The 20,334-nt window shown below is 42.4% G+C and overlaps 1 protein-coding gene across 3 annotated transcripts in view; it reads left to right on the top strand.

Moving 5' to 3' along the window:
* Dnah11 (dynein axonemal heavy chain 11) overlaps positions 1 to 20,334 on the top strand; it is a 318,597-nt gene that overhangs the window by 211,417 nt on the left and 86,846 nt on the right. For all 3 annotated transcript variants that reach the window (XR_008218451.1, XM_052739195.1, XM_052739194.1), the window contains exons 56-61: positions 1,214 to 1,447; positions 5,951 to 6,097; positions 10,551 to 10,664; positions 13,540 to 13,683; positions 14,331 to 14,513; positions 16,770 to 16,871. Coding sequence is in view for 2 of the 3 variants with exons in the window: in XM_052739195.1 (XP_052595155.1) it covers positions 1,214 to 1,447; positions 5,951 to 6,097; positions 10,551 to 10,664; positions 13,540 to 13,683; positions 14,331 to 14,513; positions 16,770 to 16,871 (924 nt within the window). In the remaining variant the exon portion in view is untranslated. The remainder of the gene's footprint in view (positions 1 to 1,213; positions 1,448 to 5,950; positions 6,098 to 10,550; positions 10,665 to 13,539; positions 13,684 to 14,330; positions 14,514 to 16,769; positions 16,872 to 20,334) is intronic.

Raw genomic sequence — 20,334 nt, 5'->3', positions numbered from 1 at the left:
TGCTCATAAATTTTATTTTCTGAGTCCACTAATTGCTAATAGGCATGCATCTTGAATCCCCTTGAATTCAGTACAATTCAAGATTTACATCCCCAAGTTTTTGCTTTGAACACACATTCTTTCAATTACTCCAGAGACAGATTTTTAATCAACCCAATGGTGCACTTACATGAAGATTTCACATCCCCTCGGGGTTTGTTGTGGTGTTAGGAATCTGTGTGTTTAAGGACGCTGCAGAGGAGCCGCTGGCTGCTTGCTTTGTAGAACTGTTCACAACTCTGGTTGCAATATTGATGGTCTGGGTTTGAAACGTTTAACTGCATCATCGGCCACTTGTGTGCAATTTTACTGAAGCTGCCTGAGTGTTATTGACAACACTTTGGTAAATTATGTGTGACTTTGCAAAGAGTTGGTGTAGCTCATTTAATTCATATTAATTGATTTTTAGGCTTCCCTTGATTAATTGAACCTGGTTCATCTTGTACAGAATGCAATAAATAATCATTAGAATGAGGGAGATGTGGCTGTACAAATTAAAAAGTTAACTATTCCAGAAGTCACAGAGGACACACAGAAGGGACAGGCAGGGACTCTGCAGGGGGAGGAGTTTTCTGCTTTGTGTTTTGCATTTTATTGCTGTTCACTTCTCCAAATAAGAATAGAAATGACCATCATATTTTCCCCTCAGAATGAGTGGTTTGGGTAGCTTACCCATCCATTTTGTTTGACATGGATTCCTATAAAACTCTGTTTCTCTGATTCAGCTTTTTTGTCCCCCTGGCTTTGTATTGATTCTTTTTGTCTAAAGTTCAGCTTGACAGGAACATCTCTCCAAAAAAGTATCCTTTGGAATATCGTCTTGCATTTTTCATTTTTCCCCATCTACTTGATAGATCAAGTTGTGAAGATCTGGGCTTTGTCCATTCTGCTGTTTGACTTCTGGGTTTGGTTGTGAAGCATAAAAACATTCTTTGTCCTGCTTGGCAAGAAGACTGTGGGGATGCCAAGTGCTTTACAGCTACCCCTCCAACCCTGTGGGTCTCTCGTGAAGATTAAGTAAATTTTCCTAGCTTCTACTAGGTAATTTGTCCTGGCTTTTAGAAAGAAAATACTGTATAATTTTTGGTGGTTTTTTTTTTCCTTCTTCTATTTTCTAAATTATATTTTTTCAACTTGAAAGGATTTCATGAGAAATGTAATATCTATGTTTCAGCCACAGCACAAAGATTCTATTGGCCTTTTCATGGCACACGTTCACACCAGCGTGAGGGAAATGAGTGCCTGCTTTTACCAGAACGAGAGAAGATACAGCTACACTACGCCCAAGAGTTTCTTGGAGCAGATATCACTGTTTAAGAGCCTGCTGAAGAAGAAGCGAGAAGAGGTCCACCAGAGGAAGGAACACCTGGGCAATGGCATCCAGAAACTACAAACCACGGCCTCACAGGTGTGACCAGAGGGACAGGTGCCTCTTTCCAAGGGAAGCCTCTGCTCACTCACAGAAAACAAGGATTCCTCTCTCTCTCTCTCTCTCTCTCTCTCTCTCTCTCTCTCTCTCTCTCTCTCTCTCTCGGCAGTTTTTTTTTAGATTATCATATAATTATAACATTTCCTCTTTCCCTTTACTCTCTCCAAATCCTTCCCCATTCTCCTTCAAGTCCATGGCTTCTTTTTTTCACTAATGATTATTGCATGCATGTATGTATGTACATATACATTTCTAAACACAACCGGCTCAGTCTATGTCATGTCAGTTACATGAATGTTTTCAGGGATAATTGTTGATACTGGACAGTCTATTATGGGCTCTTCTCTGCGGAAGGATACTTCTCTTCCTCCCTGATTTCCCTGGTTGCGTATAGTTCTTTGTGTAGGATTGAGGCTTCCCCCATCCACTTTGGCATGTCCATTGATGTTGTTCTTCTTCAGCTCATGTTTGAGCAGTTGTAAGTATAGCTACTGATGTTACCAAGAGATACAATCTCACAGCAAACTCCCTGGTCCTCTGGTTCTTAAAATCTTTCTGCCCCTTCTTCCACAATGTTCCCTGAGCCTTAGGTGTGGAAGCCTTTTGTAGATGTGGATACATTTGGAACTGGGCTCCACACTCTGCCTTTGATAGGTTGTGGTTTTCTTACAGTCTCTGTCTATAGCAAAGGGAAATTTCCTTGCGAGAAGTGGAGACTACACTCACCAGTGGGTATAGGACACATGTTTATAGATTGTTGGCCCCAGAGATGGAAGGCAAATCTCTATTGCTGAAGACACTGTGCACTTCAGAAGCAGAGCCCAGAGACCCCTGAGCAGGAGCCAACCTGAATGTCTCCTTTCTGAGTAGTAGCTTTCATGGTCCCAGAAGGTGCCATGCAAACTTCCAAAGAAAGGAAGGAACCAACAGTCTTCCCTCGCTATGATGCCTATGAGCCGCATGAACACCCAGCATGGCACAGTAACCCCAAGGATACAGTAGTGGCACTCATACCTTGGCAGTAACCAACAGCTCTCTAACATGACTTAAGAACCACATAGCAATAGTGAAACCATGCCTGGTACTGGAAACCCAGCTTACTGTTCAGTGCTGGTGAAGTCATGGTTATTGGAGGAGAATCCACAACCACTACTTTACTAAACCAGCATGATCACTAATCCTCTTGAAGCAGTGCTCACCCAGTTATCTAGGATGCCTAGTTTTGCCTTGTATAGTTTGAAGACAGGGGACACACTTGCTTTTCTGAGTAAGGAAGAGATTAACCAGTTACTTTTTACTCAACTGGTTTGAGGACACACCTTCTCTTCTCAGCCTGAAGCGGTGTAGAGCAGTGTGGATTTAAAGGGAAGCACTTTCCCATTTCCTGTCTGGTCCCTGACTTCTTGGGCTCTGGCTCAATCAGGGATTTTGCCATTTTGCCAGGATGGAAGTAGGATTCTTTGTTGTCTTCAGCACTCAGCCCCCATGAGGCCGTCATGACCTGACTGATGACTGTGGAGTGGCACTGGGTTCTGCTCTTCTCCCTGACCTCCAGGTCTAGGTCCCTATTTTAGCCACCAGCTCTCACGGACATCCTAGTCTGTGTCATCAGGCTCCTTCTACATCAGAGCACAGTATCCCAACTTAAAGAGTAAAGCAAGAATTAGCACAGGGTGAGAGTCTTGTTTCATTGTGAAAGTCAAAATCAAATGGGACACAGATGTCACACTGCGATGTTAGGGAGGAAGTTCAAAGAATTTAAGATAGGGAGTGTTAGAGGCTGAGACCCAAAGCTTGTCCATGTCATTCTAATGCTGTATGTTGTCCATGGTGTCACACAGCCTCAGTGGGCCAGGTGAGAAGGATTAGGATAAGAGTGTGGGACATTGGTAAGCAGCCTGGCCGTTCTCTATGCTAACTGGGCCTAAGCTACAGTGAATTCTGAACATTGCTGGTGACTATCAAAAGATCCAACATCAGACCCTCCCATGTGTTTCCTGAAAGACGGTGTTCTGTAGTGACAGTTGTCCCTAAGAGGGCTGGGTGGCCTCTCTGTGCCAAGAATAAAAATTAGACAAGACTTGGTTGAGAACACACATTAGTGCCTGTTCACTCTGAGGGGTTCTCTGGCTGTGATCTTCTAATACTTTCCAGGTAGAAGTTCTACTCAGTCTTTCCCACGTAGTTTCACATGCCAAGAACTTATATTTGGTGAAATGCTAGAGTCAGTAAGTAGTTGGCTGTGACTGGGAAAGAGAGACTGGAGGGGGAGAGTTTTCAGAAAGGTCCCTAAAGTGTGTCCATACTGTGTGCCTGCTCTTTCCCTTCAGAGAATGCCTTTACTCTCCTTTTATGTACATCATCTTATACTCCTTCATCTTATCCACTCTCTTCTCTTGTTCTTTTCCTACCTGCTTCTCCTCTCCCTTAAATCAAGACCTCTTTCTATAGTAAAGGTTTCCCAGGAGTCCTGTTGAGTCAGGAAGGTGAGGAAGAAGCTGTGTGTTAAAGCGCTCAGGTCCCTTTGAATGATGTCCCACACTGAACCTATTGACTTTGCCCCAGGAAATAATAGTGTTGTCACCCAAATTGAGCTGTCACTTTCCTTGCCTTTGGCAAAGAAAAATAATGTCTCTACCACACTTAGAGTTATCTTCCCAAGGACCAGAGCTAAAGGCAGATAACATAGCATCTTGGATAATCCTGGAGGTGGTAATGTCTCAGCCACTGGAGAAAAAGAGAGAGCCCTTGGCTTCTTAATTACCCCATCTATATATTGACTAGTTGAGGATGGGGAAGAAGAGGGAGGAGGAGGAGCCAGTCCACTATCTCTGCCAAATACAGGACTGCCTGGCGTCTTACCTGTTCCCCTCAGCTGAAAACTATAGTAGGAAGGAGCTTTATGAAGATACATGAAGCCTTGGGTTAAGGAATGTAGCCAAGTCCTTTTTTATTAGGTGTTTGTACATGGAATGCTTCCAATATCAGAAGAATGGTTGAAATATTTAATAGTTATTTGGCAAGTTGTATGAAAATCAACTTATTATGTAAGGGAGGCATGGTTTCCACATGTGGAGAGTTGAAGAATATTAGAGTACAAGACCAAATTGTATTTGAGACAAAGAACCTTTTTCTCTGGATTTGCCTACCTGAAGCACAATTGGCAGGTGTGTTTTAAAGTCAGCTGCCTCCATAGAAATTGGAGTAGGATCTGAAATTGTATTACCACCCCCACCCCCAATCCCATTCCCTTAGATGATGCTTTGGACTATGGTCCAACAGAAGACTAATTTCAATGGCTAAAAGAACAGAGAAGCCAATGTGGGCACACAAGAAGGCCAAAATAATCAGTCCTAGTTTTAAGTGTAATGGTGTATACCATGGTCATGCTACTTGGGTAGAACGTAGATAGATGACTGTGTTTGGATGGGGATCACAAGCTTACCTGGATACAGTGCAGTGGGATGTGCTCCATAGACAAAACCACCAAAGTGTTCTTATTAGTTGAGTCAAAATAAATGGTTATGACTGTTCCTTCTGTCTATGCGCTTAAGAAGTAGTGATGATGCTTATACTCAGGGGAAGTAGAATAAAGAACAGTCATCATAGTTCCATATGCTTTTGAGGCTGGAGTCAGAGTCTTTTAAAGTCATTCTCTACTTTACTTCTGCTTTATTTTATACAATCCTCCAACTTAGGAACCAAATGGTACCTGCTGAATCCTGGAGAATCTCAGCTGAAAAATGGGCAGTATCACTCATTTTAACTGACATATTTGTTGATGTCACAGAAAGGTTGTTCCACAAGAGCTAAGTGACTTCAGTGGTGAGCCAAAGAAGAAAATGCACATGTATATTGTTCACTGGGTTTCTGTAACTCATATCATGTTGGTACCCAAAGAGCACACACAGTCCCCGCTCTCCTTAGTACTAGGTTCTGTATTGGATGGTCTGTGTGGCTCTACACTGACCCCACAGAAGGTGAGTAAAATGAAGAAAGTCTAGTCTGTGTTGGGTAAGAGGTAAGACCAGCCACAGTGCAGTGGGCAGCCAGATACTCTGTAATCAAAGACAGCTCATGTCTTTAAGTTATTCAAACCTACGGCAGCTTCCCTTGAGAGTACAGGAGGATATCCCAGGAGTCACTAAGCTCATTGTCCCATGGCCTTTGTGATCTTGAGCCTGGAGTCCTGAGGTGTCAAGCGCTCTGATGGATACCTTTGTTAGTATTTCCCTGAGCATACAGGTTTAGTAGCCAAGATAAACTCTTGATGACACACAGTAATCCTGTGTCCTGAAAAGCAGCATTCTGCTTTCTTCATGTGGAAAAATAAACACAGCTACATTTTGGCAAATGAAAGTAGAAGTGAAATCAGGGTAGAAATAGATGCATGCCTAGAGCTGCTAGGGCCCCCCCAAATTCATGCCACAGACCACTGTGTTCTCATTAGAAATGGTCCCAAAATGACAACTTTTCCTTCAGGTGGGGAATCTGAAAGCCAGGCTGGCCTCTCAAGAAGCCGAGCTCCAGCTCAGAAATCATGACGCCGAAACTCTGATCACAAAGATCAGACTTCAGACGGAGAAAGTGAGCCGGGAAAAGGCCATCGCCGATGCGGAGGAGCAAAAGGTCAGACTCATTCCACCATTTAGAGTGCTGAGCTATATTTAGCACAAAATAAACCTTTGTAGGTGAACAATTTTGAACAACTTCCTCTCCAGGGAGCATAAAGTCTAAGGAATTATTATAGTTACACATGTAACAGCATTTCACACCATGATTACCACTTGACCTTTCTTTACATTATGCATTTTCCCAACCTTTTAGCTCTTTAATGATATGAAAGAACAATAAATACTGAGCTCATTCAAGCATATAATGGATGTGGATCTTGCACATCAGGCCTATTTGTAATACAGTAAAGGTCAGGGAGTCACCTCAGAGGTTTCTAAAGGTTTCCAGTTTTTAGGCAAATTGAACAACTCAGTTGTTAACAAAGCCCATTCCGTCACTTTGCGAGATGGTTTTCAAGTTTCGCATTTTAATAATACAACTAGCGTTCATTATGAAGTCCCAAGCTAAATGTGTTCTTTCTGAATGGACCCAGGCACTGGCGTTCTGTGTGATGGTTTGCTGTTGGAAACAATAGCCTTTTGGTTTGTGTGGGTGCTGCTTTCTTTGAATTTGAGTTCCTAGCATCCCCCAAATAAATAAAACTTCCACACTCTTCATTCAGCATAAATGGAATGTATTTCCTGTATATCTTTTTTTCCCAAAAGATACAGGAGAGGAAACATAGATAGTTAATAAATATTCACATTAAAATTAATAAGTACTTTATTATTGGGGCAAAATATTATAATTAGGGCTATTTAATTAAAAGCTGGAAATTGCTTGTACTCTCATAACCATGAGCCAGTGGCCTTTATGCCACTGTCTTGCATTTCAGTGCACCGGAAAACCTAAGGCTTTTGGTGGTGATGCCAGCCATTCTCGGACAATCAAATACTCTCCCTCGCTTTGCTGATGTGCATTGAGCATACTTCGTCTTGAGTAACCAAAGAGTTGAAAAGTAGACAATTAAAAACCGTGACCCAGCATTCTTGAAGCAAGTGATAGATTCTTTTGACTCAGCCAATAGGTATATAATTCCTAATTTTGGTAATAGATGTTCCCATTGGGTTTCAGATAAGTGCAGAATGCCTTCCAAAGTATATTATGAAATTAAGCAACCAGGTTTCATAAGTGGTGGGATTATTAGAAACTAATCCCACCCACCCAAGGGACCTGTTTAGGGTATTATACAGTTGTGTAATGTTCTAGTAATTATAATTACTAGTAGTTATTAACCCACTACCACAGATACCTCTTGGAAATCTTGATATATAACAGAAATTTGAGAATTCCCCCCCCCATATTTTTTGCATGTAAATTCCTAAGGTAAAATTACCAGTATAAAGGAAGAAAAAATATTTTCGTTAATTAGAACATATCTGATAGGCTATTTCATGAGGTTTATTAGGCAAAGAAAAAGAAATATACTGTTTTTATATCCAATATATACCACGAAGTTTAAAAAATGCTTATATTTTCATTTTGTCAGTAGTTGTATTTGTGTGTGTGTGTGTGTGTGTGTGTGTGTGTGTGTGTGTGTGTGTGTGTTTGCGTCTATTTCATTGTTTTGGTTTGGGGGGCTGGGCACTGTCCTAGGATCTTGGGAATATTTGAGTCTTTGCATCACTTACATTGCGATAGGAAAGCAGTGTGTTGGGTTGCTGAGTTAGACAGAGAGGCTTAAACAGCAGGTTTATTTTTTCAAGCTCTGGATTCTGATATTGCAGGATCCAGGTATTGGCTGACTTGGCTTTCCTGAGGACTCTCCTTGGCTTGTCAATGGCTCCCACTGGGCCTTTCCTTTGTGAACTCTGCTGCCTGGTGGACTTTGATGTGTTGAAATGCCTTCCTTCTCTAGGGATACCAGGAGGACTGGATTGGAGCCTGTCTTTAAAGAACTCTTTTTGACTTTACCTCGGTGCAAGTCCTGTCTTCAAATGTAACCACATGCTGAGATATGAGGGTGAAGGTGTTGACAAAAGAAATCTGGATGGGTTCACTTCAACTGTTCTCCCCTTTGGACAGAGTCTCATGAATTCCTAGGCTGGCCTTGAACTCACTACACAGCTGAGGATGACCTTGAACTCCTGATCCTCTTTATACTTATGAGACATCATGCTTTGTTTATGCAGTGCTGAGGATCAAAGTCAGACTTTCAAGGATGTTAGGCAAATACTCTGCCAGCCTCAGCTTTTAACATGAAGTTCTAGAGAATCTGTAAGCAACACAAAATTCTATGAAATTTTCAAGGGGTGGTTGACTAATAGGTGACAGAAAGTTTCTGCTGTACCTGAGGATGGGGCTATCTCCATTCCCCTGCCTCAGCACCACAGTAGAGGGAAAACAGGTATGTGAGGTAATGCATGTAGGTCATTGCCCTTCTCCAGGTTGAGCCTTGCAGCCATTCAGTAGAGGAAGTGGCATGCTGCAGCTTACTGAGTCACTAAGATTAATAAACTTTTCAGTACTATGATATCATTGCATTTGAGCATGAAAAGTATTAGGGATGAAAAGAGAGCTCACCAACCAAGAGTGTTTTCCTCATTGTAGATTGCCTTATCTGTAAAAATCACCCAAAGGATTAGGACTCTATGAATAGTCTAGGAGTCCAAGGAACAATAAAAAGTCTTCACAGTTTCATTTAGTGCCAAAAAAAAACTATGATTCTAAGATTAAAGAAAATTTATTTTAAATGTCACTATAAATGTTATGAGGGACATCAGTAAACTCTCTGTGTCTTTATGTGAGACAAATGGGCCAGAGATACCCCCTCATAGACATTCTTATCTGTGATAGTATCCCTAACACACTGTCAGTGTGTGTTTAGACTCTCCATGGTCCACTTTGGGACTGTTCTGGGGGTGTGGTTTTGGAGGAGTTCTTAGTAAGCATGCAGAGTTTACTCATTTATGTCAGCAGCGGCTGTGTGTGTGTTAGCAGGAGATCGAGTATCTACCCTGAACCAATTATGTTCATAAAAGGTACAGTACACAGCAAAATAATGGTTAATCAGGAGAAGGCTAATTACTACTAATAAAGCCGCAGCAGACAACATAATTTGTTGTGAGCCGTGTTTAATTTGATGGTGTGGTTGAACCTGTTCATTCCAAACACATCTGAAGAAATGCACTTTTGTTCCAACTTTATATTTCACAATCACCCTCACCCCAAGAACTATTCCACCAGGACTTGATCTTGGTGCCCAGTGCCACAGCTTGAAACACAAACCTGCTGGGGATAAAAATTCACTCTTACTTGGCTTTAAAATTCTGTGGCATTCTGCGAGGGGGGAGATAGAACTCTAGCCTTGCATACTGGGTTAGTTCCAGTTACCAGCACGGCTTCCCGTAGGAAGGTAGAGTGGCTTATAGATATAGGGAGGCTGCTGCAGAGCTCCGTCAAGAGGACAGACAACAGGAGAGTGGGTGTCGGGTGTTGAGTTACCTGTGAAACACTTGGGTGTATCAGTGGCTTCTTATTTGGAGAAGCCACTAGTTAATCTCTCTCTATCTATATCTATCTATTGATAGATAGATATAGATATAGACATAGATGATATAGATATAAGTTCTGTCTGGTGAAGCATGCAACCCATGACCACAGAACAATGGATTTTCTGTTTTGAACAAAAGAGCTTCACACATGTTTGTGTGTGTGCATACATGTGTTTATATGTATACAGATGAATGTGTGCTAGTGTGAACATGCACATGTATTGGAGGCCAGAGGCCATCCTCATATGTCATATCTTAGGAGTCACCGTTTTGATTTTGAAACAGGGTCTCTCACTGGCTTCAAGCTCACTGGTTCACTGGCCTGTGAACCACAGGGATCATGTTTCCACCTCCCCAGTGATAGGATTACAAACACATGCCACCCTGTTTGGCTCTTCTGTATGGGTTGTGAGGATCAAACTCAGGGCCGTATGCTTATGAACAAGCATTACACTAACTGAGCCATCTCCCTGGCTCTTGCCTATATTTTAATGGCTACCAGGGCTGCTAAACAAACACTGGCAATAATTAGACGGAGAATTCTAAAATGCTCCATGGACCAGCTTCCTGGTCCAGCCTGGATTACCTCTTAATGGAAGGAACAATAAGGTTAGGGTAAATCTAAAAAGAAAAGTAGAAAACAGAAGGATGACTGCTTACTCTTGGTTTTTTGTTTGTTTATTTTTTGTTTTGTTTAATTATTTGTGGCATCTTATAATCGAATGACTAGAAGCCCTTTGGGGGCACTTTGGTATTAAATCTGTTTGGTTTTGAGTTTATCATTGCGTATTTGCTTTACAAAGCTCTCTGAACATACTGTGCTGATGGGAAATTACTCACCTGTTGAAAATATAGACAAATGTGTTGCCTAAAAATGCATCCAAGTCAGTCCATGCTTTGTGCTGGAGAGCTCTGAGATAATAATGGGGGGAGGGTTAAGGGGCTTTTCCTCTCTAATTATTCTCTCTAATTAGGTGGCTGCCATTCAAGCCGAAGTATCCCAGAAGCAGAGAGAGTGTGAGGCTGATTTACTCAAGGCTGAGCCTGCACTGGTGGCTGCCACGGCTGCACTCAATACACTCAACAGGGTAAACTAGATCCTTGACTGGTGGGATTTTTTAAATAGTCAAAGGTTATGAGAGTTTGAATAATGGGATAGAGTGGATGACTCATGTAGCCACAAAGCCTTACAAAAGGACACAGCATATCAACGTTTAACAAACCTTTGAGGTCATTGATGGTTTTTAGCGGCACTCCTACCCTGCGAGGAAAAGTCACCAAACACGACAGAATCCACTAACAAGAGTTATATTAAAACAAGGAGAAAGGGATGGATGTGATCAGGCCTGCTGGAAGGACACCTGTGGGAGAAGGGGGCGTCTGGGGGGGGGGGGCTGCTTTTAAGGGCCACCTTGCACATGGGCACACAGGCCCACGTGGTTACTCCATGCACATAGCTCACGATGACTAGGCGGAAATGACTAAATGTCCCGCTGGTGCACGTGCGACCATGGGGGCGTGGCTGGAATTCCTATCAGTCATCTTTATAGTTCCAATTCTTTCCCCACCCATATCATTCTCTAGGTCAGTGTGTCTTAATTCTGTTTTTCTGCTTTAAATGTGTAAGTATAAGACATCTCCTCCTTAAACCACAGTGAATCTCAACCGGGAGGGGTCCATGGATGCAGAAATGTCTTTCTGACTGCTTAATTCCGTCAGTGTAGAGCACTGACTCATTGACAATGCAATTAGAGATTAAATTATAATGAGAGCAAGGGGGAAATACTCTAGAGCAAGAATTAGTAACATTGAAGTACCTATTAGTACCTGTTGTCCTGTTGCATCCCACGGGGATAGCCTCCTAAATATTGGTAGCACTGGGGAGTCAGGCCCCTCACCTTCTAGGAAGCAGCCTGATGAGTAGATGGCTCCAGTCTTTCACATCATGTGCTACTTTGAGAACTAGTAACGGGTTCTTTATCTCCTCTCAAATATAAAAAATCGGTAAGACTCCCTCATAGTGTCAGTGGTGGAGCAAAGATCCCAAGATCCCCACCATTTCCCCAGCTTTGCCCTAGAGTAAGATCTCATGGAGCATCCTGAGAAGTTATCCATGTTTACCACAAGGTGTTGCAAGGGAGACTGTGAACAGGGTTATGTTTAAAGCCTTCAGATCATCATGTCCTGACTTCACTGCTTTTCCAAGAAAATCCTCAGTTCCTTTCTGTGTCCTTTGTTTTTCAGAAGATAATTTTGATCAAAAACATGAACCTTGTTAAGAGTTTTGTAGTATTATCATAAAACTGAAAAGTTAAGACAGTAATTGTGCCTTGAGAGATTATTGCATGCTTATTCTACTGCCCTAAAATGATATTATTAAATATCAGTGAACAAATTGGAAAATGTTCACAGTAAGTAAAACACACTGAGACACCCATGACTCATTTGTTTGAACAGAACAGTCATATACATTGATTATAAAATAACCAAAGTAAAAATAGTAGAAAAGTAACTGATTACCTCTGACTGATAGTGTTTATTTCTTTCTGTCTTTCCCTAAATTTGCAAATTTTTCCTCAAAATAAATTTGCTCTATGTGTATGAGAGAATGCACTAAAGAAATTGCCAACATGACCACTCCGTGATTTGGTTAAGCTTTTTATTGTAAATATGAGAGCAAGAGAGAACAGCCAGAGTCCAGAGCAGGGAGAGAAAGACATAGACTGAATGTCCCCTGCAGAGTGAACAGGACCAGGGCTCTGTGAGAGAGTGAGAGAGAACAACCAGAGATTGAGAACAGAGAAAGCATAGTGAGTTGGCAGCAGGGGAAGGAAACCAGCCTTTAGAAAGAGAACAAAACAGGTATCTGGGAGGAGGAAAGCCTGGGGAGGTGAGAAGCCAGCAGGCTATCGTGGAGGCTTTGAGATGCTTAATCAGTACTTGTGATACTGAGGGAGCCCAGAGGCTGGCATGGGCTTTGATATGCAACCGCAGTTAGCCATATATCCCTTCTGCCAGAGGTAAGGAAAATGACTCCTTTTGACACATGGGAACTGTTTTCATAAGTTCTGAGGAATGCTTGCTTTTATCTAACTGCCAGAAATCCTCCAATAGTCCAGTTTGAGTTCATTTCTAGATATTTGGATACCCTGAGACCCAACAGTCTTTGGGTCCCATCAAACAAAAAGCCAGTATCACCTGCAGTGTAGAACTGGGGTGTGTCTGAGTGATGAAAAACTCTAGTTAAAAGATCACAACATTCACTGCAATCTGCTCTGGCTTTAACGCCCATTCTATTCTTTGTATAAATAGATGGTTTTGAGTAAAGGAGCAGAATCGCATTTGGTTTTGCTTTTAAATCATACATTATGGAACTACATGTACTTCTAATAAGTACCAATTCCTGCCCCAGAGTATCTCCCCTCCCTCTTACTATAATTTAACCACCAAATCCATTGTCAACAGTTAGTGTTCTGCACCGAGGGAATTAAGCAGTTGGAAAGACATTTCAGCATCCATGGACCCCTCCCAGTTAAGATTCACTGTGGCTTAAGGAGGAGATGTCTTATACTTACACATTTAAAGCAGAAAAACAGAATTAAGACACACTGACCTAGAGAATGACATTTACAGGGAGAGCCTGGTTAAAATACAAGTACCTTACATAGTGGGATAGAATCCATACACCCTATGCATGCACAAAATCTCCTGGCTTCTGTACTGGGGGCTCAGCAGGATTGTTCTTTTATTTTATCTTTCTTTTCTTAGAGGCAACAAAATTTCAGGGATGTTTCCAGAATTACCAGAGAAGTGCCCAGGCAGAACTGGGACCCCTATAATCCCAAGTTAGATATCCCAGCCTGCAGGAAACTGTCAGGAAGTGAAGGGCTGAACGCCAGCCTGGAAACTGAGTGCCTCCCAGAGCCCCTCATCTTGAGTGTCTGTATTACTGCTTTGTTTCAGGTGAACCTCACGGAGCTGAAAGCCTTCCCCAACCCCCCAAATGCTGTTACCAATGTAACTGCTGCTGTGATGGTCCTTCTGGCCCCCCGTGGCAGAGTGCCAAAAGACCGAAGTTGGAAAGCAGCTAGAATCTTCATGGGAAAGGTAATATAGGCCAAAGTGACAGAAAGAAAATCTCAATGACTTCCATAGCATTCTCATTACTATAGATGTGCTGGACAGCAAAAGATGTCTAAGTCAATTTTACGTCAAAAGACACCATCTCCATAGCTGGTCAATGTCAGCAGCCACTGTTCCTTAGACTGTAACCTAGCTTTTACTGGCCAAGTTGGAGGTTAGCATGGGGTCGTGGCGTACCTAAGTAAATGCCAGCAGCAGGTGGAAGGTTGCTAATTATTTGCAAAATTATGAAAGCGGCTAAGTGTAGGAGGGAGAAAATTACATGGATTTCTTAGGCTGGAAAAATGTTACTAATGTACAAGAAGGTGAAGCGGAGGGGCATTGGGGTATGTGTTTTTGCTTTTTCTTTCCTGTCTTTCTTTTCTTCAAACCGTGAGCACCTCCTGCGCTGGCACAGAATATTTTACCCTGGGAAGAAGAGGTTTTAAAAGTGTCCATTGCTAATTCTAACTTCGCACTGTAAAGACTGAAAAAGCCAAGCAGTGGGATAAATGCAGCTTGCCAATTGTGCCTTTGTAATGCGGGTCCTAAAAGCTGATTTTAACTTTTGATCTTGGAATTTTCTCTGCAGCCAGAACAGGCTCATTGCAGTAAGTCCTTTTGCTTTACAGGTTGATGATTTCCTACAAGCGTTAATTAACTACGACAAAGAGCACATTCCAGAGAACTGTCTAAAAGTAGTGAATGAACAATATTTGAAAGACCCAGAGTTTAATCCAAACCTGATTCGGACCAAATCTTTTGCAGCAGCTGGTCTCTGTGCCTGGGTCATCAACATCATTAAATTTTATGAGGTATCAGTCTTTATTCGATGGTTTCGGGTGCTGTCCACCAAGGGCTATGAAGATTGATTTCTAAAGCTGTTTCTCTCTTTTGACAATTGCGTCTACATACACAATGTATTGTGGTCCTATTCAACCCCCGTTACCCTCTCTTATCTCCTCCCCACTCCTCTTGATCTCCTTCCCTTCTCAGCTAGTTCCCCTCTTTCATGTCTTCAGAAAAAAAAATTTTGACTCACTGAGTTTAATTGGGGGTTGTTTGTATGAACACAAGTTTGGGGAGACTATTTACTAAAGCATGGGCAACTTAACCAGTTGTTACATTACTGAAGAAAGTGACACTCCTTACCTGGCAACCGTAGCTCATCTAGGAGGGGTGGAGCCTCATGACCCGCTCCTCCATCCATGGGAGAATCTTGAATGGCCCAATTCTGGGCCTGTCTCCTACAGAATCCACAACTGCTCGGAGTGCCTGAGTGCCATGACCACGCCCTATCCAAAGACAGCGTTTCATAGCATCCCTCCCATCTCTAGCCTTTGCATTCTTTCTATAGTGTCCCCTAGGCCTCGGAGGGGGTAAGATAGATGTCTTGTTTATAGTCAGTCACTTAGTTTCAGCACTTTGACCATTTATGAATCTCTGCCATCACCACTTCCCAATAAACAGAAGTTCCTGTGGTCTAGGCTGAGCAGTACTAGTCCATGGGCATAAACAAGACTATTGAGAAGATAGTTTAGCCGTCTATCCATAGCAAAACAACAGTGGTAGTTTCTTTCCCTCTAGCCCTGGAACCTCCCTAGCCACAGGATTTTACCCAAATTTACAGTTCCAGCACATGTTCCCTCCTGCAGGGAACTGACTGACTGCCCAGGGGGCATCTCTTGCATGGCAGGTCAGTATTGTAGAAGGCAGAGTCCGTAGCAGGATGAGACCATCCCTACTATCAGGTTAACTTTTACATGAGCAAAAAATGTGAAGTTATTTATGACTTAGTTTTTGGAAGAAAGGCATACAATCCTCAGAATGAGAGATAGTGTGTCAGAATTAAAATAATTCTAAACAGGAAGATAATATGTTGGAGAGCATCACTTTTGTAAGGAAGGGTGGATAGCTAGTTTCAACACTTTAAATCACTTTTTTAAGTGACAACTGGTTTACATATATTAAAAAAATCTTTTCATGTTGACCTGAAAAAATCTGCAAGTCTGAATTCATATTGAATTAAATGAAGCGCTACTGTTGAGGTAAACATTTTATTAACATCTGTATTATAGATACAGTGAGATGAAAAAATAACTGTTTTGGTGTTTAAATGACATTAATTTTGCCTTTTGTACTTTGGGGAAATGTAAAAATTCATTTAGTCGTTTATTTATCCAATATTTATCACCTGCCAATTGTGTCTTCAACCCTTCTCACAATATGAGATACTAAAAAGGAATTGTGTATGACCTGGACTCTGAAAAGCTGATTCATTTTGCTGTGGAAAGTTGTATGTCATATTCAGATTCCAAATTACAGAGTAAAAACCAATCATACAGTCATTCCCCAAATTATCATCATAAACTCTGGCTGTATCTTCCATAGTGTGGGGCCTGTGGAAGTGGGCCTCGACTGCTGTTTCTCCCCTCGTGGAAACTTTCACAGAGAGTTTAGACGGATCATGGTAGATTTATGGCCTCTCTCAACAGTCCAGTGCCTGAGTTCTGAGTTCAGTTGTTCCCAGGGTGGGCAGATGAATGTAGAGCTGCATTGTGCTGTTTCTCTATAGACTAGGAAACAGCATTTGATCTGATCCACCCCGACTCTCCAACCACCCATTCAAACAATATACTTGATGTAGTCAGGAGCTCAAAACGGAAAGTGAAGTGTGTGGTTAGTAAGGTGTGGGGTATCTCTTTGTGCCCTTTCATTCAGAGAATATCTCCACCCTCAGCTCTCTACCTCTTGGGTGAGATCTCACTTCTCCTTTGCTAGATAGCTCCAGTGGGGGTTAATCGTTTTAGGACATACTGATTTTAGTGTATTGGTGGTATTTGACTTATATAACATTTAATGCAAGTACTTATCTCTCTAAAGTCTAGAATAAATGAGAAATGGAGAAGCAGAGAGCACATAAGGCTGTGTCTGCCGAGGCAGTAAATGGCAAAGAAACAAAGAGCTCACTGCTCTCCGCCCTGGAGATTTCCTGTGGAGTGCGGGATGGGAAGGTTACTGTTCTCTCTGCATCTGCATTGCCTCTGAATGAGCCCCGTGTGGATTTTCAGGTTTACTGCGATGTGGAGCCAAAACGCCAGGCACTGGCCCAAACAAACTTAGATCTGGCTGCAGCTACTGAAAAGCTAGAGGCTATAAGGAAGAAGCTTGTGGTAAGTGTCACCTAGAAAACTGGCATTCCCCTGAGGAGGTTCCTGTGCGGGCCTTAGGATCCCACCTGTACACATTGCTACACCTGCACTTTAGCAAACAGAAAAGAACTTGGTCTTGATGAGTGCATTTACTGACATACTAACCTTGTAGATGTTTCTATTCTCTGTGTGCTGGACTCGCACAAGCATCATTTGTTCCTGTACTTTAATAGGTTTCCCAGTCGAGTAGAAGGAACAAAGAAACTGAAATCAAGTCCCTAGAGCCAGATTTACTGGGCTGGGCCCATTGTTTACAGTTCCACCTACACAAGTTGATTAACCTCTGTTGACAGAGGTTTTCTCATCTGTGACTGAGTACAATCCAAGAACCCTTTAATCAAAATCCAAATGCTTCAAGGTCCAACATTTTTTCGGCGCTACCATGATGACTCAAATGGAGCATTTTGGATATCCGATGTTTTAAATTAGCAATGTTTAACCTGTAAAGTCTGTATAAGTATTCAAATACCTGAGATGTCCCCAAATCTTATAGGGACTCTCAACCTGTATAATAATAGCATCTTGTTATGTAGATTGCAATGCTTAAGTGCATAATTTATATTAATTTAAATTAAGAATTTAGCATGGGGTCAAGTTTGCACACTCAACGCTTGGGAAACATCTATAGCTATAAATATCATCACCATTACTAGTTTTATAAACATGCCCATCAGTCCTGTGGCGTGACATTCTAAGCATGTTCAAATGCAACTATGGTGCCAAGTACTATGAGCCAGGGAAATTAGAGGCCTGGTTAGTGAGGGTGTACTTGACGTGCCCTTTGAAAGCTGCTTAGGAGTCACAGTGACGAGGACAGGAAAGGCGTTCCTGCAGAGATGAAGGAACAGCGACAGAGGCTGTGGGACTCTTGAAGAATCACAATAGGCAAGGGCACCAAGAGGGACGCTGCTGGGAACACTGACAGCAGGAAAGGTTGAAGGCAGGGAAGGATGAAAGGCATTTGCAAAGATGAGCAAAGGCCTTCTTAGCCTTTCATGCTACAGAAGTTCAATTTTATCTGACTGCTAAAGAGCTAGATCTGCCTGGGGAAAAAATGAATAGGTTAATGACACCATCAACAACTGAGAGGATGCTGGAAGGAAAGATGTCTAAAGGCGGAAAGACAAGTTCAAAGGCAACCAGAGAGGGTTTGGTGGGCGCCTCAGCTGGGGCAGGAATGGTTGTGACAGAGGGCCAAGGTGGAGTCATGGCTAGCTGACAGATGTGGAGAGCAGGAGGAGGAAGAAATGTGGACATAGAGAGGGTGAGGTGGGTGGCAGGGAAGCACAGAGAAGCTCCACCAGACTGACAGCTCACAGAAGCCCTCCAGCCTACAGTTTCTCATCTGTCATTTGTGATGAAAGCCACAGCCTCTCAACGAGGATTATAAGTGAGTGTTGGTGTGACCTGGTGCCCAGTCTGCCTTCTGTGAGGAGAGCCAGCCTCCTCTGTCTATATGGAATTCTCCCTCCTCATGTTATCATGCTCATTTAGCTGGGGTGACTTTCTATCCAAGGCCTAGATAGATTGTCCTTCTATCTGTTTATCATCTATCTGTCTGTCTATCTATCTGTCTGTCTGTCTATCTACCTACCTACCTACCTGTCATCTATCATCCTACCTATCATCTACCTATCATCTATCATCTATCTATCTATCTATCATCTGTCTACCTACCTACCTATTTGTCTGTCTTTGGGGGATGTCTACACACACACACATACACACACACACACACACACACACACACACACACACACACACACACACACGGGTGTACACATGCCTTGGTGCACACATATATGCAGGTCAGAGGATAATCCCAGGTGTCAATCCTCACCTTTTACATTGTTGTTTGTTCTCGTTTGCTGCTGCATGTATGGCCCACCAGCTTCCAGAGGGTCTGTCTAATCGCTGCCTCTCCTCTTGATGAGGGAACGGTGGGATTACAAATGCGTGCTGTTGTGCGGGAGTTTACCTGGGTGCTGGGGATCTGAACTCAGGTCCTCACACTTACACAGCAAGTGTGTTAACCACTGAGTCTTCTCCCAGCTATCTATCACGTATCTTAAACAAGGCTTAAGGATGACCATAAAGGAAACTTCAGCAGAGGCTTTTTAGGGCAGTGTCTCTCAGTGTGTTCCCAGGCCAGTAGTAGCATGTGTCGCTAGGAACTGGTGTAGAAGTACAGATTTCTCTAACCCATGTTCAGATGGAGTCAGAAATCTGGTAGTCAATCCCAGTAATCCTTAAGTTCAATCCCAGGAGTCAGTAAATTTAACAGGAAGTGGCATGAGTCTATAAACTCTCAAATTCATATGTCTGATGCTACATCTTACATAGGCTTCAGCATTTTATAAAGCTGGACTTTTTGTTGTTGTTCTTTTGAGGTGGGGTCTCACTATGTATTTGTTAATGATGTAGTTATTTCATGACTTACATTGCTACTGCAACACAAAACATACATGAATGAATGAGGTCAGATTTATAAGAGTTGGAGACAGCCACGATCTATGGGAAAATAAGATGGAAATAAACATTACAGATCTATTTCAGCTTGTTAGGATAAAAATTTAGCTTCCAGGATTTGGGAGGCAGAAGCAGGCAGATCTTTGTGAGTTCAAGGCTAGTCTGATTTTCAGAGTGAGTTCCAGGACAGCCAGAGCTACGTAGTGTTGTCAAGATCTTATAATAAGTAAACCGTGAGCCAGGTGATGGGTAAAAGCTGAAAGATCAGAGAAGCAGAACAAGCCATAGCCAACCTCACCTGGCCAACTCCTCAGCTAATCCTGTTTCCACAAATCCTCAGGCTAAAAGCCTCTGAGTCCTCCCCCAAAAGGCCTCAGTCAAAAAGAGCCTTTTGTTCCTATCTCCTCACGCCTTATATACCTTTCTCTGCCCAGACATTGCTTCCTGGGGTTAAAGACGTGTGTGCTTCCCAAGCAAAGGCATGAAATCTCAAGTGCTGGGATTAAAGGTGTGTGCCACCACTGCCTGACCTCTATATTTAATCTAGTGGCTGGCTCTGTCCTCTGATCCTCAGGCAAGCTTTATTAGGGTACATAATATATCACCACAACATAGTGAGACCTTATCCCAAAGAATAATAAACAAATAAGGGTCTGGAAAGATTGCTCAGTAGGTAAGAACTGTTCTTGAAGAATTTTTTGTTCTTCCAGAGGACCTGAGTTCAGTTCCTAGTATCTACCCTAAGCAGCTCACAACCATCTGTGAGTCCAGCTCCAGGGATCCAGTGTCTCTTTTTGGCTTATCAAGAGGTCTTAGAACCTTTCATGTACTTACAAAAGCAGTGTTATAAATCTTCGGTCCCTTAGAACGTACAGGTAGCAAGATGGCTACAGTGAGGTACCTCATAGCCATCTGACATCTTAGGTGACACTTTTTGGTTTATGAGATTAAAAAG

Source organism: Peromyscus californicus, unplaced genomic scaffold (assembly GCF_007827085.1).
Source record: "Peromyscus californicus insignis strain IS unplaced genomic scaffold, ASM782708v3 Scaffold_15__1_contigs__length_86483966, whole genome shotgun sequence".
Taxonomy (NCBI): Eukaryota; Metazoa; Chordata; class Mammalia; order Rodentia; family Cricetidae; genus Peromyscus; species Peromyscus californicus.
The sequence above is the reverse complement of the archived record's forward strand: the minus strand, read 5'-3'. Positions and strand labels throughout refer to the sequence as shown.